General features: G+C 35.3%; 1 protein-coding gene across 1 annotated transcript in view; it reads right to left on the bottom strand.

The window, feature by feature from the left end:
- Positions 1–23,103, bottom strand: part of PROS1 (protein S) — a 61,637-nt gene that overhangs the window by 18,726 nt on the left and 19,808 nt on the right. The window contains exons 2-9 of the mRNA XM_082460437.1: positions 20,541–20,698; positions 17,782–17,806; positions 10,869–10,955; positions 8,875–8,997; positions 8,644–8,775; positions 5,607–5,732; positions 2,853–2,974; positions 1,146–1,261 (exon numbers count right to left, since the gene is read on the bottom strand). Coding sequence (XP_082316563.1) covers positions 1,146–1,261; positions 2,853–2,974; positions 5,607–5,732; positions 8,644–8,775; positions 8,875–8,997; positions 10,869–10,955; positions 17,782–17,806; positions 20,541–20,698 — 889 coding nt within the window. The remainder of the gene's footprint in view (positions 1–1,145; positions 1,262–2,852; positions 2,975–5,606; positions 5,733–8,643; positions 8,776–8,874; positions 8,998–10,868; positions 10,956–17,781; positions 17,807–20,540; positions 20,699–23,103) is intronic.

Raw genomic sequence — 23,103 nt, 5'->3', positions numbered from 1 at the left:
CAAGCTTACATGTAAGATACATGTATATTTCTACGTGTATATATATATTTATAATACTTCAATAAAAAGTTTAAACTAAACAAATAATAAACAAATAAATACTGAAAGAAATAATTGATCCAATTTGATCCAATGTTACAGCCCAAGCATCTGTGAATTGTGAAAAATGAATACCTCTGAAAGTGCCTGAAGGTATGTAATAATGAACCCTTCTCTCTCATTCTCATTACTCTCATAGCAAGGAAAGGTTGTCTACAATCTATATCACTAGAAGATATTATTTGCTCTGAGATGTTAAAGGGGAAAACCACAACTTGGGGGAAACGAGAGTGTCAAAAGAGCACAACTATATCAGTGAATAAATTTCAATGTTCCTTAATGATAAAATTTCTATGGATTGCGTTGAATTATTTAATGAATAATCACTCATATATCTAATGAATTAAATTCTAAATATTCATGCTTATCTAATTAAAATATTTTAAAATTTGGACTCTATAATCAGTCTCAAATGTTTCCTTTCCATTATTCCAACAAAATTCTGAAATTTTTTTCCTAGTTCCAACAATGTATGGCTCTGAGAAAATTTTATAATTAAAGAGTCATGACTCAAAAATAGAAGTAACTACTCCCTCACGAAAGTCAACCTAACTACAGGAACGGCAGGTAAAGTACCCAGATAGTCAACTAAAATCATGCAATGCATTCCTTTAAAATACTACTTAAGCAATCTTATACAGTTTCCTTAATAATTATGAATATAACTATATTCTAAAAGCAGTATTTTGAATATTTCTCATTACTTAATTTTTAACAACATGTATAAAGAATGAAAATTTCACAAATACATTAAATCTACTTTCCCAGCTTCTTAGTAAATACGTATTCACTAGAAAAGGAAGAACTATGGGATAAAATGATCATTGGAGAAAATCAGCCTAGAACGACCCCAAATGATTCAAGCATGAAAATTACGTGTAAAGATAAAAATGAACTTTAGGGTACCTCATATCATCTGACTGATTATACACCTAACTTATCTGATTGTTAATAAAATTTCGTACATTTTAAACCTTTCAGTCACTTCTTTTCTTATGTTCTGACCTGCTTATCTCTAGAAATTATCATTGACATTGGTACCTCACCTGGTGATTTCCGGCAAACGAAATTTTAAATACAAAACAACCCCTACAAACTGCTCTGCCAAGTAAAGCAATTCATAATTTTTGTCAAGGTTCAAAGGAAGACACACTGGAACAGCCTGGAGAAAAGGCAACAAAACAAACAAAAAGCGTAGGTTACTGCTTGGTGTTTGTGTCAGGGTATCATCCTTTCTCTAGTTCCTAGTGTTCTTGTCAAATGTATCCTCTGTGATACACTAAAATAAATTAAGAACACCCATAGTGATAATAAAGCAATATCTTTTACTTCCTTGTATAGTCCATCAGTATAATCTCCAAAAATACACATGTTTTAAAGTCTTATTAAGCCAAAATTTTTCTGAGCAAAAATGTGCTATTAGATAGTAAAGGGAATGCTGGAAAACCTGAATGGGTTAAATATAAAGTAAGATATCACTGTAATCTCCAAGGAATTCACCAAAAAAAAAAGTGATTTAGAGTCATGTGATGTAACATCAAGGTTTTTTCCTTCTAAGAGCAAAAACAAACATTAAAATGGAAAGGTTTTTAAGGGAGAAGTTCTTGGGCATACATACAGGGATATTCTGGGGGGAACTGTGTAAACAGCACTGTATTAAATCTAGGTCCAGAAATAATATCTCATTTCCTCTTAGAACTTCCATAAATCTATTCCAAGGTAGATGGTAATGTGTAACTACAACAAATACTGAAATAATAGAAAACCAAATTACAAAATAGACATGCACACAATACAGTCCAATGAAGTACTACCAAAGTTACTACGTATGCCAACAAGCTTACCTTACCTTTCTTTACCAAGTAGGTGGCATAACATGAAATGTTACATTTTTTGGACATACACAGCTTTCTCTGGGTAGCAGATATAGAGGTATGTGTAAATTCATGATTAAATCATTATTTAGTTTAGGGCTTTTTTTACTGTCTGCTTCATAAGCATTTGAAATTTCACTTTAACTTTTAAAAATTAAAAGAGATTCAAGAATTTGACTAAAGATCACTAACATGTGATCCTTATTTAGGAAAAAAAAAGAGCTTCAAATGTTGACCTATTTATTACAGTGGAAGAAGAACTAGAACCTACCCCCAACATTCAATTTCTGGATCAATTATGAATTGAATCTTAGTAACTAAAAGCAAATTTGAGAGATACAAATTAACAAAATTGACCTCTCTGAATTTCGACATACTTAAACCCCAACTAAATCCTCCTCTGACAAAGTTGTTTACACCTGAGATTTTATGAGCACTCTTGCAAGTACTAACATGCCTGCGGCATGATCAAACTTGTCAGAGTGCGATAAAGAAAAGCAGACACTGGAAAATGTTTTCTCTAAAGTTCTATGAAAGACTTTTTTCTCACAAAGAGGAGTATAAACCTCAGCTTTTCTTAGTTTCTTAAATAAACATACACTTTGCATTTTATAAATGTACAGGCTATACAGATGAGCACTCTCTGGACTGTGGCCCTGCAGCTTTTCTTTTTTTTAATCCAGTCACTAATTATCCACAATGTTTACCACTTACATGACCAAAATTAGTAAAATAGATTGTGACTCATAGCCTGCTTTGAACTATAGCAATTATAATAGACATCTGTATTCTCTTGATTTACCTCAACTATGTGGAAATAAGTACCTGGTTCTTTCATTTTAAAAAAGAGATGGGAAGGTTAGCCTTGCAAAATGTTACCTCACAACTCTTCTGATCTTGAGCAAGTTTGAATCCTTTCTTCCCATCACAGTAACAAGAGTAACCTCCAGGGTGATTGACACAAAGTTGAGCACATATGTTCTCAGAGCATTCGTCCACATCTGGGGTAAAAGAGAACATAAATTTTAATATCTCCTAAATGTTCAATCCCACAGAAGAAGGACTATGTTGATTTTAGTATGAGATAATCAATGATAATAAATCCTCAGTGAAAGAAATTCCTTTGACATCAAATCACATTTATACACTTGCCATTGAAATTTAAATGAGTTACAAGTGTAATTTCTATTTATTTATATACCTGACCAACAAATTTAATGAATAACTTTCAGTAATTAATAATTAATAAAGATATAACAATTATACTAATTTTATGATTTTGAAGAAAAAAAGACTGAGAGTCTCCAGGTAGCTGTCACATCTGATCATATGAATTCCATTGACACTACTTCTTAACTCTTTGCTTTGAAGAAAAGAAAAGGAAGGGAAGGGAAGGGGAGAGGAGGGGAGGAGGAGGGAGGGGAGGATAGGAAGATAGGGAAGGGAAGGGAAGAAAAGATCCCTTTTAACTGAAGGTTAATGTAATTGGAGATTAAATGATCATATCAAGAAAATTTCACTTTCCATAATGCAATGATTACTGGCGACAATAAATTTAAGGGCATACATTTATTTCTTATGTAAAAAAACAAAAAAGCAAAAAACAAAAAACCTCACTGTGCTATTACCTCCCATACTGTGAAATCTTCTATATGGTCCCTGTTCCTACTCCATATTTTAAGAAAATCATTCTTGAAAAGCTGTAATAAGATGCTTCAGCTAAAGTACACTTCAGAACTACCTACGATCCTTGACCGTTTTGATGAATACACCCTGTGATCTTTGAAAATTCCCAAACTCAAATACTATTATAGCATATAAGTTCTTCCTTAAAATGCCTTAAAATAGACCCCCCAAATTAGTGAACCCTCAGTACCATAAAAATTGAATAGTATAACTAGAGTAATAAAGTATTATATATTTATATATAAATATATTTATATTTTCACATTTATATCTTTTTAAAAAAATCTGTCATTCGTTGAATATAACTACAATATTGATGATGAAGTTGGCTAATAATAAGTCTGCAAATGCTTAGGGCTTACTACAGTAATTTCCACCTGGAGTGGTGGGAGAGTAGAAATGGTGGGTTGGGGGGATATTTTTCAGTGAGTGCATAAGGATATAACACATCAAAATCTCAAAAGGAGTACAAATAGTTGAAAAAAAAACTATTCTAAGATTATTATCAATTTAGGCAAATTCATAGAGACAGAAGTAAGTTGGAGGTTATCAGGGGCTGGGAAAGGGAGGAGGGGGAATTTATTGCTTAACAGTTACAGAGTTCTGTTTGGAAAAGTTTGGGAACAGATATGGTAATGGCTGCATAACTGTGTGAATGTAATTAATGCCCCTGAATTGTACACTTAAAAATGGTTAAAGGGCACATCTTATATATATATTTTGCCACAATAGAAAAATTATTGATTGGATTAGTTTTAGTCATGGTATTAAATTCATTCTGAAATTTTAAAAATTTCAAAGGAGGATATGAGATAATTTATATATATCCATGCTTTTTAAAAAAATCTCTCTAATACAGTGGTCCCCAACCTTTTTGGCACCAGGGACCGGTTTCGTGGAAGACAATTTTTCCATGGACGGTGGTGGGGGGTTGGTTCAGGAGGTAATGTGAGTGATGGGGAGCGATGGGGAGCGGCAGATGGAGCTTCGCTTGCTCGCCCGCCACCCACCTCCTGCTCTGTGGCCTGGTTCCTAACAGGTCGTGGACCGGTGTAGGCCCGGCCGTTGGGGACCCCTGCTCTAACACATCTATGGTACCTGAGGCACACATGGCAGCACCACTGGAGCCAAATGAAATAATCATAAGCTCCAAGGGGCTCTCCCAAAACCACAGGCACTGACATTACTAATCAGTACTTCTCAAGGTTTTAGAGCTTGGTTATCATTTGGTTATGAAGAGATTTTCTTTTACATGTATTTAATTATAATAGAACTAGGTCATTTACTATTTTACAATAAAAGGCACACTGATATATGCACAGAAAATCATTGAAAAGCTTGGTATAAAACCGAAGATTTCTAACCACCCTTGTAACACCCACGTGATTTTTAAATTTGCCTTTCTTTTTGTGCGTGTGTTTTTCCTTCGAGCTTGAAGTTCTTTTTATCTTTGAATATTATAAAGTGTTTTTCCCTGGTGGCGCAGTGGTTAAGAATCCGCCTGCCAATGTAGGGGACACGGGTTCGATCCCTGGTCCGGGAAGATCCCACAAGCCGGAGCAACTAAGCCCGTGCACCCCAAGTACTGAGCCTGCATTCTAGAGCCTGCGAGCCACAACTACTGAAGTCCGCGCGCCTAGAGCCCGTGCTCCGCAACAAGAGAAGCCACCGCAATGAGAAGCCTGTGCACCGCAATGAAGAGTAGCCCCCGCTCACTACAACTAGAGAAAGCCCGTGCACAGCAACGAAGACCCAACGCAGCCAAAAGTAAATAAATAAATAAATAATTTTAAAAATGTGTTCTTTTGCTCATATATGGGAGGTCTCCAATTCATATACAGCTTAGCGGGCCAATCAGATTGCATACTACTAAAGAACCAATGCTTCTCATATCAAATCAGGGTGCAAACATCCTCTTCACCACCAATGACACCACCAGAACTTTACCTTCACAAGACTTTGATATGGGATTGTATCTGTAGCCTTCAGTGCATTCACATTCAAAGTCTCCTGGGATGTTCTTGCACACAGCTGTGCCACAAATGCTTGGCTTCACAGAGCATTCATCCACATCTATAAATGAAACCAGTATATTAAAAAACATTTTTCCCATACCAGAAGATACTAGCAAAGACCCCCTGATTTGTGTTTCTTGGATCTAGTTTAATATATCTAATGAGACAACAAAGTGGTCTGGGAATAACAAAATATTAAATCTATCATCATATATTAGTTCACTAAATATGATTTCTTTATACAAATACATAGGGAATTTGACTAATGGTTGCTATTTCCTTTGTAGTCACGTAAAAGAAAAAAAGTGCTATTTTTTCTTGTCTACCAGGATACAGTATGAAAATAAATGGGAGACTCATCATATTCTTAATATGTATTCTTAAATACATGTTTCTGAAATATGGTCTTAACAGCATATTTACTCTGTATTATCACAAATATAAAAAATAAAAATGAGATGGCTCACCAGTCTTACACCTTTCCTCTGGAAATGGACAATAGCTAAATCTGCATACTATTATTGTGGCTTAAAGTATTCAAGAGTGATTCAAATTTAAAATGGGATTGGGTAAGGTGTTAAAGTATTTATAAAGTGCAGCTAATTCAGTGTAAATGTTAGTGTTAAGTTACTATTCCAGAAATTTCAGGTGTGTTTATTATATTACATAGTAGAGTAGGAGACAAAGTATTGATTGCAACTAGTTACTGAATAAGCACCTGTGAGAAAAACAAAACAAGTGACAGAAATAGTTCAATAAAGATGTAATTATTAGTGAACTCTTCTCATTTGCGCTCTCTGAGGAAAGGCAAGCTCAGAATGAAAAATATATTTTCTACTCTAAAAAGTTGATATTAATAGTTTAATTTTTCCACAGACTAATAGCCAAATTTTCAGACATTTCTCTATTTAAAATGACCTGCACAAAAACAAATGAATCAATCCCTTGTGGTAAGGGAATTTTTCTGTATGTTGATTGTATTGGTGACAATATCCTGGGTGTTATAAGGTACTATAGTTTTGTAAGATTTTACTATCGGGAGAAATTGGGTAAAGGGTACATGGGATCTCTTTTTATTATTTCTTACAACTGCATGTGAATCTACAATTACTTCAAAAAATACTTACTTTTCTAAAAAGAGCTATAAAATCCATATTTTCTACAGAAAGTAAAAACATATGACTAAATTTATTTGGTTTGAGGCATATTACAAGGACTCATTTAAATCATATGAGTGTCGGTTATAGCACGTACATTTTATGACTCTACACTGACATCTAATGTCTGATGAAAAGTTTTATTCTTGCATTTTTGCACATTTACTGGCAGCTTAATCCCAGCCATATCCACATTTTAGCAAAGGCCCTATTGTAACAGTTGTATACATATTCTTCTTCTAGGTCTGTACTTTATTACTTAGGTATCATGGATAAAAGACTATGTAAATAAAGAATACAAGAACATATGTTCTGATCATCAGAGACACTCATTTATAAGAGAACTTTTTGTTAAGGTGTATTAACTCAATGGATAAGGATTAAATTCCTATCAATTAAAAATATAAATTCTTTAGCAGTATAGACTATTCAAGTATTTAGATGTAGAAGTTTTAATGGGTATTATTTGCTTGTGGAATGCATATGGTATCCCTTCATTATAATGGTTTTCTATAACTGGTGTTTTAATGATATTGATATTCTAAATCTCTAACCTCAAACACCTTCAAATAGGCAAACAAGAAAGATAGATAATCTGAAATTGGATAACTGCTCATAATAAATCGTTAGCTTATACAGTTCACCTTAGAGTCACTTAATTGCACTTTAAATGATATTATAGTAAACTATGCTAGACTAAACACTACAATGCAATGAGGGACAGCCACTCCTTGAATATGAATTCAATTTAAGGATTTACCAAAGCAGATATGAATAGAGTTGAAAAAGAAAACTTTACATTTTAACTTACTAAATTTTTTTACTTCATACAAAAAGAGGAGAAGTGGGGGGAGAAAGAAAAAGAGAGGAGGGAGAAGGAGGAAGAGAGGGAGGGAGGGAAGAAGGAAGAAAAGGAAGGAAAGAAAGGAAGGGAAGGAGGAAAGGAGAGAAGAAAGAATAACTTGTTCCCATTTTCTAAAGGCAAAATTTAACTCCAGGCTGGAGAATTTCATTTTTAGTCACCCACGTACCTAGCACTTATATTTGAAGATTTAGTAAAGGTAGTTAAAGCAGTCTAATGGAAAAGACATTATGCAGAAAAAAGAAAGGTAAAATTTGGGGGAAAGAAGCATAATTTAAAAAAAAAGAAATACACTAGTTAAATGACTTAAAAAGCTAAACTAACTGACTGGAATTATTTAAGTCTGAAAATAAAAAAAAAAAAAAGTTATGACCAGTGATGTGATCTTAGACGTATAAAGAGAAGGAAAACCAGAGTTTCATCTTTTTCAAAACCACAACAGGAAATGAGGTGCAAGATGAAGGGTTTATATTGGAAATTAGAAAGGTATTTCTGACAAGAAAATATAAAATACAGTGAAAGAAGTTATTAAGGATTGTGGTGATTTATTTGTAAACTGTTTATCTTATTGGAATAAAGGATATACTATTATAGTGTCCGGAAGAAAAAGGATAAACAACGATTTCGCAAAGACTGTAGTATGCAAGGACTTGCACTAAAACTTCATTTTATTACCATATAATGAAATTCTTCATTAAAACACGTGCATGTACACACATGCACACACAATAAGAAGACAACAAAATACTCTGTGAATAAAAAAATGCTCTATAAACAATAAACCAAAGGCAGTCCCATAGTATCACAAGGTTTCAAGGTAGATAATAATGTATACTTATTACAAGCACTTACCACATAAGAGTTTTCCAAGAATTTCCTGGGGAAATTCCCCTAACTGAATTTTGCTCTCACATAGTGTATACCTTTTTAGTCTATCTTCTTACTCTTACCTCTGCAGTCCTTTTTATTTGAAAGCATAACAAAACCACTTTTACAGGAACAGTGGTAACTTCCAGGTGTATTATCACAAATCTGGTTACAACCTCCATTTACATTTGAAGGATCTTTGCATTCATTTATATCTAAAAAGGAGGAAATAAATTACTTTTAAAGTAATAAAACCTTCAGAGAACTTTTCAGGAGGCCAATCCAGATGAGTCAGCTGGGTTTATTATACATACCAAATTCACACTTCTCTCCTTGCCAACCTGATTTACAAATGCAAGTGAATGTAGCTTGGCCATCTCTGCAGGTCATATATCCATCTTCATTGCATGGCAGAGGATTACACTGGTCTGAAATGGCTGAAGGAAATATATATCTATTTAATTTTTACCACATGCCATGGTAAAATATGCCCTTTAATAGAATCCTGTGCACAAAGCCTATGGTCAATGGAAAAAAATTACAACTCATTCCTTCAAATACTTTTTCATTAAGAAAAGTGAATCCATTAGACAAATCTTCATAATTATTTTGCAAAAGGGAACTACTTTTATATTTGCAAATATATACAGTACTTTGTAACTGTAATTTAATATTCTTTTCATATATTACCTTATTTGATCCTTAAAACAATTCCATGAGGTAGGCAGAACAATAAAACTACTCAATATCAATAGAAATAGTGTAGTATCAATAGAAAAATTTGGAACTTCCAAATTGGGCTAAGATAGAATAACAGGGACCAGATTTATTCTCCTGCTTTAAATAAATAGAATTCTAGTCAAATGGTTTTCAGACATTGGGCAACAGGTAGCAGAATACTGTGATTCCTAAGGAGGGACATTTTCTTCATAAAATGTCACAGCACTTTACCACTATCTTAAATGATATGCCTATTTGTGTCTTGACTTATTTGTGGTCACTCTCACCTCACTAGACACTGCAACGGTCCCTGGCTCCTGCATGCTTCCACACCTGTTTCTCCAGCCTTCCTAGCTGATCTGCAAGTTCCTTCCATCCTTCCTTTACATTCTCCTTTGCTTATGTTAGCAAAGCAAACTGTTAACTTGCAAAAAAAAATTTTTTTAATCTAATTAAAACCTAATTACTGAACTTTTCAAAAAAGTCCTCATAAAATCAAATTTTTTGAAAATTAGGTATTAGTTAAAATGACAGAAAACAGGTTAATTAGGAAATTATCAAATTATTTTTCTGTCCTTTGGTAAATTAAAAAAATAAAGTATGAATTAAATATACACATTTAGGCAAACTGTTTTACTTGTGTAGTTACAACTAATTTTGAATTATAGAAAATGCACATGAATGAATATCTCAATAATGCCAATGCTGCATGTAAAATATTCACTGGACAAACATCCCAATTTACATGTTGCAATTTCACCTTTTTCTCTCTGACTCTAAGTCAGGAAATTGATAAACTAGAGACAAATAATCTATGAGAATTATCACTAGGCCTTATGTGAACTTCAGGGGGAAAAGGCTAATTTGATATCACAAGATTTTCCACATTTATATCGTTGATGCCAAAAGTCAGAAAAATAAATGTGGTTCCACTTTGACCTATTAATCAACTGTAACATTTGGTCATAAGTACATGATTATGCAACGACAGCCAAATTAAAGCTCTTGGGAATAAAATTCTGAAGTCAATGACCTAAAGCTTGGCAAACAAGGAACACTTCAATTTAAACATTAGGTGGAAAATTCATTTTAAATAAAACAGCAGCATTTACATCTAAAAAACATTCCTCCAGGGAGTTCCCTGGCGGTCCAGTGGTTAGGACTCAGCGCTTTCACTGCTGTGGCCCAAGTTCAATCCCTAGTGGGGAAACTAAGATCCCACAAGCCACACGATGTGGTCAAAAAAGAAAAAAAATTCATCTTTCATGTACATTGCTGTACACACACATATATATATGTATGATACTTCAATAAAAAGTTTAAACTAAATAAATAATAAACAAATAAATAAACACTGAAAGAAATAATTATTTGGCTAATTTGATCCAGTGTTAGAGCCATGTGGCATGGCCAAAAAAATAAAAAACATTCCTTCAAATGCATTTTGAGAATACCTCCTTGCTGGGCCTTGCAGCCCTTCAAGGGCTCATTTGTTGATTTTTAAACATTAGTTATATTTATATGGGGGTACTTTACTTGCAGGTTTTTGTTTTGTTTTGTTTTTTAAACTTATGGTAGAGGTGTTTACCATTGACACAGCTCCTTAGGTCAGGGTAAGCATTAGTTGACAGACGAGCAGTAGTGAATAATCCAGCTCTGAAGGAGCCAAGACAACCTGTAAATACAAACAAGTGTAATCTTAGAGCAGACACACTTACTTGATCTGAAATCATGGTAGAAATTATCCAAAGTGGTAGAATATTTATGCTTCTGTAGATTTACATGATTCAGCATTCAAAATGTCAATCCTAAATGTTTCCATCCACCTTTTTGAAAAATTAAAAATCTACAAGCAAGATTGCAATAAACACAGAATCATGAAAAATAGATTTATAGAGGCTTCTCTTTGGAAAAGAACCTTAAAGCCAGAAGTGAAAAATATCTTGAATTAGCAGGGAAATTTATTGCCACATAAATCTATGTTCTTAATTCTGTAGCAGAGACCTAAAGTCACCCTCAAGTCTATAGACCAGAGCCTAATTTAGAAATTGTCTATAATTAAGTTAGTAGAATAAGTCAGTGTTTCTGGTTGCTGTAGGCAACTTCCAATTCTTCCAATGTTGCATAGAGACTAACAAAATAATATTTGTATAATGCCTCAGTATTACAAAGCAGGTTTACTTTATTCATTTTATTTCTTACTAGAACTCTGTGAAATTAGATATAGCAATCTGGCAGAAATAACAGCTGAAATAATAGAGATAAAATATGTACAGACTTTAAATTAACCAGGGGTCATTTAGTGCAAACAACATAACATTTCTTAATAGCCACTGAAGACATTATACGTATCAGTTCATTGGACAGATAGTCACCAACTCAACTAAAAAGGTGGTGTTTTGGTTATCTTTTGCTGAGTAACAAACAACTCCCAAAACTAGTGGCTTAAAATAATCATTCTATTTTGCTCATGATCTGTGGATCAAATATTTAGAAAGGGTTTAGTTAAGCTGTTTGTCTCTGCTGCACATGGGATCAGCCAGGGTGGCTGGGTCTGGAAGATCCACCTCCTGGATGGCTTTTCACTCATATGTCTGACAGCTCAGGTTCCTTAGCACCTCTATCTCCACATGGTATGCCATGCTTCAGGGCTTCTCCATGTGGTTGAGTTTCCCTGAGTATGCAGTCCTAAAGTGGCACTGCTTTCATGGTACCTAGCTTGCAAGAGGAAGAAGGCGGAAGCTGCCGGGCCAGTTAAGAGGCATTGTATCACTTGCACCATAGTCTACTGATCAAAGCAGTCTCCGGGTCCACCCAGATTTGGAGGAGGGAGAAAAGGATAGATTCCACATAGTGATGGGGAAGTGGCAAGATGACATTGCAGAAGAGTATGTGAGATGGGAGATATTTTTGCAGCCACCTTTGGAGAATGCAGTTTATCACAGATGGGTTTAAAGGCTCATTTGAAGTCAGTATGTGTATTCCTTTCCGATTGCTTTTGTGACAAATCAACACAATCTTAGTGGCCTAAAATAACACAGATTTATTCTCTTACAGTTACAGGGATCAGAGGTCTAAAATTAAGTTGTTGTTAGGGCTGCATTCCTTCTAGAACTCCAAGGGAGAATCTATTTCCTCAGTTTTTTCAGCTTCTACAAGCCACCTGCATTCCTTGGCTCATGGCCCCATCTTCATATCACTCTCAACTCTTGCTTCATTGTCATATATCCTACTACCAACTCTGACCTCCTGCCTCTCTCGTTTAAGAACATTTGTGACTACACTGGAACCACCCAGATAATACAGAATAATGTCTCCAACTCAAGATCCTTAACTTAATCTTCAAAGACAACATTTAAGGTAACATTAGAGGTTCTGAGGACAGGACATGAACATCTTTAGGGCGTCATTATTTAGCCTACCAAAGTAGGTTATAATATTTTCCCATAGAAACAATACTTTACATCATTGTGGTCTTTCTGGAGGCCCAGTGAGACCTAGGCAATCTTAAGTCTTGAGTATTCTTTCTCTGAATTCATTTGTCCCTCCTCTTGAATCACCCACTCCCAGAATTATCTTATTCTAGTGTGAACATTCCATTAGGATTCTCATTTGTAAGAAAGCCTCATTTTGCACTTCTGGACAAATCTGACAGCTAAAATTTGAAACCCGGAAGCTAGAGGTTCAGGTGAAATGACTTCATATGGTGATTAGGACCCCAGGCCAGACTACAAAGTAGGTTTAACCCATAAGGCACCTTATATATGAGTCCATACTAATATATGTGATAATGTTTTTTTGGAAACCTGCATTTAGAATTACAGTGGGAAGAGTAAGTTTCATGGCTACTCCAAAGCAGTGCAATCCCAGTCCCTTACCTTCCCACTTCTCTTTCTTGCTGCCCAACAGGAATGGAGGAAGTTGGAGAGAATGAGTAGGAAGGTGAGAGTTGGAGAGAGATTGCCTTAGATTTTGTAGCCTGAAGCAGAAGCTCTCCTAAGAAACGGTATTAGACATAGAAACTCAGGCCATCAGGGAGGAAAGCCTAAGAAAGAGGCACTTTCAGAAGAGGTTCCAGTGGTCAGGACAGAACATCCTAGAAAGAAATCTTGGTTCTAGACTACAAGAGTTCCTATATCCATATTATTATATGATCATATTTTGTAACTTTTTATGATTATATTTTACTTTATAATCTCTATTTTATGATTATAAATCCAATCTATGTTGGGTTTATAGTATTTTCCCCTTTTGTCCTATATTTTTTGTTTTGGCATTTCTTCTTTCCCTTTTTTTCTTTTTCCTTGATTATTCTTGCCAGAAGTTGGTCTAACTTACTTTCCTTACTTTACCTTTTCAAAGAATGAGGTTTTCTTTTGTTAATCTTCTCTTTTGTTTTCCATTTAACTTATTTCTACCTCTACTTTTGTTATTTCCTTATTTTTTGTTACTCAGGGCTTGCCCTGTTGTACTTTTAAAAATTCACTTGATTTGAACGCTTAGGTTCTTTTTTAATTATCCAATCTGTCCTCTTACTGCTGTCTCAGCAGTCAGAACCCCAGGTCCCCATACTAGGTCAAAGAGCCTTCAGTCTATCCATGGGTTTCTCACATTTCTTGTTGTTTTCATTTTATTTTGTTATTATTAGTGCCTGGAATGCTATTGTTTCTCTTGAGATGATTTTAAGAGAAGTCAGCAGTCTGAGCTAATCCACCAATTTGGCAAGAACTAGAAACTAAAAACTATTTCTGATGTTTACATTTTGGCTCAGAATTTAGCATTCTTTCCAAGAAGGTCTTCTCCCATTAATTTAATCATCCATTCTATTGGGTGATATTTTAAAGGCCAACATAGATGGCAGAGTTTATTCCATTTTCTAAGGAAAAGAACACAACTTAAAAACTTATCTTTATATAATGAAATGCAGAGTATTTCTGCCCAAATTCCATGTTTCCAGTGCAGTACATGGATAGATGAGTGTGATTTCTGAACACTTACAACTCTAAATCCAAACACTGCCAAAAAGTATGGGTTAGTATTAGTGGTCTAATTTCTTGGGTGACCTTATCTCACTGTAAGGAGCTCCCAGCATGAGCTGTGGTAATTAGTAAAATTACTGTTAGGTTTACCAGAGACAAAATTATAAAGGTTCCCCCCACCCCCCAATTAGGACCATTGGCCTACAGAATATACACATCAAAAGACAGAAAGACTTAACTTAGATAGAGTATTTCTTTTCTGTTTTCAACAGTGGAATTCATCACATATACTTGTAACTAAAGACCAAAATATAAAATATGAATCAAAAAATATATCATAATAAAAAGTATATTTTGGGGGACTTCCCTAGTGGCACAGTGGTTAAGAATCTGCCTGCCAATGCAGGGGACCCGGGTTAAATTCCTAGTCTGGGAAGATCCCACATGCCGCGGAGCAACTAAGCTCGTGTGCCAAAACTACTGAGCCTGCGCTCTAGAGCCAGCGAGCCACAACTACTGAGTCTGTGTGCCACAACAACTGAAGCCCATGTGCCTAGTGCCCATGCTCTGCAACAAGAGAAGTCACCGCCATGAGAAGCCCGCACACCACAATGAAGAGTAGCCCCCGCTCACTGCAACTAGAGAAAGCCCGTGTGCAGTGATGAAGACCCAACACAACCAAAAATGAATAAATAAAATAAATAAATATTTTTAAAAGTATATTTTTTGTTTCATTATATAAGTCAATTAATAATAATACTTTACATCTGAAGAAAGTTTGACATAAAAAAATCTATCTACATACATATACTTATTTGATATTCCCAACAGCTCTGAAGTTAGAAAATATAGTTACAGTGTAACTTAAATACAGAACCTGAAAAGTTAAATAAGTTTCCTAAACCGACACAGTAGAAATTTTTATGTCTGAGACTAGAGTCCACATCATATTATTATTATTATTATTTTTTAGGACTTGGCTTTTCTATCATGCTTCCAAATAAGATAGGCAAATAAAAGAGAAAGTTGTGTAGGAACAGAGGCAGTTGAGAGGAATGGAAGGAAAAAAAGGAAAAGATTTTATCTAACTTTTCCAAAACACATAATGTTGTATTAAAATGTTATTTATGTTTATCCAAATGTACTCTGTGATCAAAGGTACGTTATCTTCCAGAGTTTTGATGCCTGCAGAAACACAGCCTCATTACATGGACCTAAGAAACAAGGATTAATACTATATTTTTAATGTAAGCTTATAATTTTTAACAGCCAAATATTGTCTATTTTAATTACAAAATATTTAAATTCCTACCTAAAATGGAGAGACTGAAATAGTCCTGATGGTCTATCTTTTCTTGACTTTAAGAGTATAAACCTTTAATTTTTGCTTTAGAAAGTAAGGAGTCAAAGCATAACTTTACAAAGAAGAAATGTTTTTCATGGATGTATATCTCAGATATGACAGCTAAAGTTTTTAGAAAATCTTGTTGAATTTTCATATCTAAAGTCATAAATAATACTACTACACAATTTTTATAGTATCCTCTTTCCAAATTTGAATGAAACTGCTTAAGTCTGTTATTAGCAGCTAGAAAAGGGAAGGTAAGGAGAGAAAAGAAAATGGGACTAGAGGAGAAGTTAAGGGAAAAAAATGAAGAGAACTAGCATGACATTTTACTAAGTGCTTTGAAAACATTACCTCATTTTATTTCTTGCTAGAAACTTATTAGGTAAATTGTTACTATCCATTTGACAAATTGGAAAACTATAGCTCATAGAGGTTAAGTAATTTTAAGATCTTGCAGGAGATAAATGTTCGATTGGAATTAATAAAAAGAAATTATAAGTCAACTGGAAAACACCCAGCAGCCCAAGAACAGAAAAGGGTCATGCTATGGAGTTCTAAAGAGAGATACCACTGAACCGATGTCCTGCAGTTGATGAGAGGGTGAAATGAGAGGCAGTGTATTACAGCTGGGTCTCCTTGACTCCGGATGTGCCACAAAAATAAGATTCACACCATCGTGGACACTCAAAAAAGGGAAGAGTAACCACTTCAGGAACTATGAAAAAGAGCACTTGGTTCAGAAAGGGTCTTCTCCCAATGATGTTGGGCTCTTATCTTGTTAATTGTCCTGAAGGGTAAATGGAAGTACATACCATCAATTCAATGTAAGGCTACCTAGGAAAGGGGGAAAGGTATATATAGTCCCCTATCTACAGATGGTCTCTGGAATCTCTGCATGGGTATTCAGAAGTAAAACAAAAACAAAGTGTAATACCCTAAACTATAATTAAACCCTAAAATTTCAAGAGAAATGAGAATTTAATAGAAATAGTTATTTGCTAAATTATATTAACAACACTAAATTGCATAGTTATTAATGTATATCAGAGTACATTCCTACTTTTTTTTTTAAGGAAGATTTACTTTTCAGTTTTGCAGGCCTTGGAGTTTCACATTGGCTGGCATGAGAGTGGGGTAGAAAGATGCACAGATGGGGACTATTCTGAGCTCAGAGGAGGAGGGAGAGCAAACCTCTGTGGGCTGGACCTACAGAGAATCTCATCAGAAAGACATGTACAAATGATACTCCACTTTCATTCTTTGGAAATGCTGACAAATCTCAAAAAAAAATTAATAAAATATTTTTATCTTTATTTAAAACAAACTGTAGCCTTTTAATTGACATTTAGTTGAAATCATCTAATCTCTTTAGATATGGAAATGCTACCTCACTCCTTTCGCTTTTGTATCCAAAGGCAAAACATGGATGGGATATTGTAGGAAATGAGGAAATGGTGTTGCAAAGTGGGAAGTTGTTAATAATTTCTATCAATATTTAAATGATAATTATGTCACAAGCTCTGGAGAGTGTAGAGATCTTTCCTTTCATTAAAAGATAACCCATGAGGGCTTCCCTGGTGGCGCAGTGGTTAAAAATCAGCCTGCCAATGCAGGGAACACGGGTTCGATCCCTGGTCCGGCAATATCCCACATGCCACAGAGCAACTAAGCCTGTGTGCCACAACTACTGAGCCTGTGCTCTAGAGCCTGCGAGCCACAACTACTGAAGCTTGCACGCCTAGAGCCTGTGCTCCGCCACAAGAGAAGCCACCACAGAGAAGCCCGCGCGCAGCAACGAAGACAAATGCAGCCAAAAATAAATAAATAAATAAATAAATAAAGATGACCCATGAAAACTCATGTACTTATAGAGAATATTCTGGTACCTAAATATAATTTTGCATCAACTCAGTGACTCTTTATGAGAAAGACAAAAAAAATGAAAAAGACTAAAAGTCAAAATGTCACATAGTAATTAAAAGAACCATCCCAAATTCATCTACATGACTTTAAATAAAAGGACAGAAAATTTGCATATAGAATGAGAGAGATTTTACTCCCAACGCTAATGAAATTGTACTGGATGGAATATATATGAGTGGAGGATTGGACTTCATCATATTTTAGTTTTCTTCCATTTCTAAGATTATCTGATTGAGGTCCTTTGAACTTACCTAAATATTTTGGATAAAAATATTCCTAGAAAAAAAAAGAAAAGAAAAAATATATCTTAGCAAATCTAAATTTCACTATAAAGTTAAAACGATTTTAAAATGTGTTTTTATACTAAAGATGCAATAAATTACATATAACTGTCATTTCCACATTATAACATTTTTTCTATAGTAAAATATATACCAGGAGTAGATGACTAATAACATTAAGCCATAAGATGCTTAGGCTTAAAGCAATACTGATCAATTAAATCATGTTTCAAAGGCTTCTAAACTGAAAACAGGCTCCACTGAAGATGTTAAATGTGACTATATATGCCCCCTTTTTGTAAATCTTTTAATTTTTCCATGATGGTTAGATACCCCTTTGATACACCTCACATCATGCTGAGTACACACACCAGATTCATTGCTGAATAACAGTAACATAATTTGAATTGAATTAAAGTGGACATTTACCTTTTAGCATCTTATGTACATGTAATACCTTACTTATAAATTGGTTATGTACCAAGAATTTTTCTGTAAATCAGTAATTTGGACTAAGGAAAGCACTTCAGCAAAAGGAGAAAAATGTTAAAAATGATTTCTGATGGTAAGGTTCCCAGGCTAGTTCACAAAAGCCTTCTTAAGCCATAATACATCCAATATGCAGCATTAATAGCATAAGAACCCCTCATGAGAAACCAGTGTTTCTACACAAAAACAACCTCAAGGACAGAACATAACTTTCATCCAGGACACAATTAAAATCCTCATTCCTTCCTCCTCTCACATATAAACCTACACAACACTTAGCTACTAGTTTACAAGGATGAGAGCTCCCACTAAGCAATTCAGACATCAGTGTTGTCATCCACAGAACAAAAGCCAGGATATAAACAATGATGAATTGGTTCAAAAGGAGATGATGTAATGGTGAAAGGACTGTATTAGGGACAGTGGGGAGACAAGCAATAAGGTGGTGACTGGGAGTGTGGAGTAGGGTATGAGGCATGTGGGCAGGGAGTGTCTGGAGCAGGATAGAAAGTGAGAAGCAATAACAAATGTTTTTTTTTCTTTCATTTCTCCCATTTCTTCCTTACTCTCTCCGTCATCTCTTTCTCTTCTGTCAATAACACCACTGTCAGAATGAGTGGAGGAGAGGAAGCACATAAATGAGTTTCTTTTCTCTACTCTTTTCTCTCCCCTCCATATGGCTTCTGTCTCACTCCCCATTTGCTACTCAGAGGCTAAGCTATGAGAACATATTTACAGTGTTAGATGTACATGCTCAAGTATTTATGGGTAATACAATCAAATGAAATCGTGAGCATGCAGGCTTGCCTTAAAATGTTCCAGCAAAACAAAACAAAACTTAGAGTGGGTGGGGTAGAGAATAGGCAGAACAAGAATGACAGATTGTTGATAATCATTGAAAGGGAAAGTAGGTATATTGGGGTTTATTATATTGTTCTCCCTACTTCGGGATATATTTATAATTTCCATAATAAAAAGAAATTTGTATATATGTGTGTGTGTGTTTATCTGTTTCCTACACAATATGAGTACACTGTTATATTGTGTGAAATAAAATATTTTTGTCTTAATTGCTTTTCCACAACAGGCAACAAAACTAAGACAAACATTTTGATTCAATCTTGGAGAGTGTTGAAAATGAATCTTCGGGTAGCTTGGGAAAAATTCCCTTTGAACCTATTAGAGTAGGTGGAGGTAAGAGGATTAAAGGGCAATCCCAGAAAACACAAGTTATTACTGTCTTGGACAAGTTCTCTAACTACAGACAAATGGTTCCTGCTTGTTACGGCTCATCTAGTCTCATGGTTCCAGGAGCTAAGGCAGAGGTAAAGGAGGTACTTTGTGTATGTTTTCTCCCTCATTTCCTTTTGGTTATTCAGTTCATCTCAGGGAAAAAAATCTGAGGTAACCCTGAAGGTTATCAAACTTGAATTCTTCACCCCAATTCGTAGAGGCACTATTTATATTCCTGCTACCCACAGAACATGTTAAAGAACCCCCTTCTCTAGGAAAATTAGAGGACTAAAGATCAGATCTAGGGGTCCCATATTTCTGTATGACATTTAGGGGTCTTTGTGATTATTTTATTCTAGACTAAACTGGAAAAATTTATACACTAAAGGTATAAATTCCAACCGCAGGGATTATTGATGATTTACAGTGGGCTGAGGAAACTTCCCAAGAGTTTATGGAATAAATTAAAATTATTCTCAGGGAACATAGTACTGTAATGAATCCTTTATTAAGCATTTACTGAGTACCTATTATGTACTGAGCTCTGAATTAGAGGCTCTGTTTTCTAAAGCTTGGTTAAAAATGCCAATGGAGAGAATTAATGAAGCACAGTGATAACAATGTAGTCACACACACACACACACACACACGTGCACGCACACACACACACACTTGAGGTGCCTTCCCCTCGCCCAACACTACAAAATCCTGGTTGGGAGAAAGTAGTTACAAACCATGAGGTTCATACTATTTGTGATAATTAGGTATAGTTGAATTATAGTTTGGTCAGAGTACATTGGTTTTGGCAAATAGTGTCTCCCTAACAAGCCCACTTTCCTTTGAAGGTAATTCCTCCTGAAACGCTTCAGTGGGTACATGCGGAAGGTGATATACACAATCATTAACTTTAAAAAGAAACACAAGGGAACACAGACTCAAGCTGCAAACATTCCATCTGTAACTGTATGTCGAGGTATGTTAACTTACCACTTTTCATGAATTCTTACCGTTTCAGGGTCATTTTCAAAGACCTCCCTGGCTTCTTCTTTATTGCACAGTTCTTCAATGCATTCTCTTTCAAGATTACCCTTTTTTGTTTCTTCAATCAAAGAATTTGCACGGCTTTTCCTAACCAGGACTTGTGAAGCATGTTGCTTTGACAAAACTGAAGAAAAAAAAAAAAAGTTTACATGAACAAATCTTTCATTTCTCCACCTAAAATATTATATTAAGCAATGATATATTATATAAATCATTTTCTGCCGGTAAATTGTATGCCATTTAAAGTTATGCCTGCCTTAGGACTTCCCTGGTGGCACAGTGGTTAAGAATCCGCCTGCCAATGCAGGGGATATGGGTTCGAGCCCTGGTCTGGGAAGATCCCACATGCCACAGAGTAACTAAGCACATGTGCCACAACTACTGAGCCTGCGCTCTAGAGCCCACAAGCCATAACTACAGAGCCCGCGTGCTGCAACTGCTGAAGCCCACGCTCCTAAAGCCTGTGTTCCTCATCAAGAGAAGCCACTACAATGAGAAGCTCCCACACCAAAACGAAGAGTGGCCCCCGCTCGCCGCAACTAGAAAAAGCCCGCGTGCAGCAGCGAAGACCCAGTGCAGCCATAAATAAATAAATAAATAAATGTATTAAATAAATAAAAATTAAAGTTATGCCTGCCTCAGTAGGGTTGAACTGAGGAAAACACGTGGATACATAAGCACTTTGGTTAACAACTCAAAGAGCAGTTTGGTGTGTAGCTACAGCGCTTGTCTAATGATCTACACAAATTATTCAAGCTTATGCTTGAGGTCAAACATACCAAACAATAATTTCATGTTTACCTCGTTATGATTACATTGGTAAAAGCATCATGCTGAAATGACTATAAAGTCATAGCCACAGCATCTTTAAAGCTAGAGTAACAAACTTTCTCAGTTTTAATGGAAAACTTGTGTGATCTCTGTGGAGAAAGAGAAATGCAGTACAGTCCAATCAGCTATTTGAAAGATACTTGATAGGCTAAAACACCTGGTTATTTATACAAACAAGAAAATAAAATTCCATGGCAAAAGGAAGACCTTATGCAAAGCACAAAATACAGAAGAGAAAAAATCAGTAACTTTGAGTATATAAAAAATTTTAAGCAGTTGACAAATGACGATAAAAATAACAAAGTTCAACATCAAGCAACAGATTGCAGGAAAATATTTCCATCATATATAACAGAAAAAATTACATCCAGAATTTATAAACAACTTTTGCAAATTAAAGAAAAAATAATACAACAATATGCCAACCAATACAGGAATGTGTGCAAGGTTAAAAACAAAATAAATAATATAAATAAAATATAAACAAAGCGATACCATTTACACATCACTACAGAGAAAAATTAAAGTAGCCAATAAACATGTGAAAAGATGTTTAACACAAATTTTTAAAAACAATTGGATTTTTGCCTAATAGGTTTGCAAAAATTTAAAAGACAGATAATATCAAGTATGGTGAGTGTAAGAGGAAACAAGTATTCTTGTACAATGGTGGTAGGAATATAAACTGATAGGTATTATTTGAAGGTAATTTGGTAGTATCTGAAAATTAAAAATACATATACTCTTCAATTCAACAATTCTGCTTCTAAGTAGGTCCTACAGATATGCAAGTGTTGCTGAAAAAGGTATGTATAGGATGTTTATTGAAAGATTGTTTGGAGACTTCCCTGGTGGCACAGCGGTTAAGAATCCGCCTGCCAATGCAGGGGACACGGGTTTGATCCCTGGTACGGGAAGATCCCACATGCCGCAGAGCAACTAACCCCGTGCACCACAACTACTGAGCCTGCTCCGCAGCTACTGAAGCCCGCGCGCCGGCAATGAGAGAAGCCACTGCAATGAGAAGCCCATGGACAGCAATGAAGAGTAGCCCCCGCTCACCACAGCTAGAGAAAGCCCACGTGCAGCAACGAAGACCCAAAGCAACCAGAAAAAAAAAAAAAGAAGATTGTTTGTGTTATCCAAAAATTAGAGGACTTCCCCGGTGGCACAGTGGTTAAGAATCCGCCTGCCAATGCAGGGGACATGGGTTCGAGCCCTGGTCCAGGAAGATCCCACATGCCACGGAGCAACTAAGCCCGTGCACCACAACTACTGAGCCTGCACTCTGGAGTCCGCGAGCCACAACTACTGAAGCCCACACACCTAGAGTCCACGTTCCACAATAAGAGAAGCCACCACGATAAGAAGCCCGTGCACCGCAACGAAGAGTAGACCCCGTTCATCCCAACTAGAGAAAGCCCGCACACAGCAACAAAGACCCAACGTAGCCAAAAAAAAAAAAAAAAAAAAAAAAAATTAGAAATGACCTAAATACCTAATAAGAAGGGAATGAAAAAATAAACTATATAATACATTTGTACAGTAGAATAATATGTGGCTATTCAAAAGAAGGAAGATACTTTTGCACTGAAGATCTCCAAGATATACTATTAAATTAAAAAGTGCAAATTGCAGATGCTACATCTATAGCATAATCCTATATATACCAGCCATACTTGTAGATATGTAAACATC

The sequence above is a fragment of the Balaenoptera physalus genome (genome assembly GCF_965194825.1).
Source record: "Balaenoptera physalus genome assembly, chromosome: 4".
NCBI lineage: Eukaryota > Metazoa > Chordata > Mammalia > Artiodactyla > Balaenopteridae > Balaenoptera > Balaenoptera physalus.
This window is presented reverse-complemented; position numbering and strand designations above follow the sequence as displayed.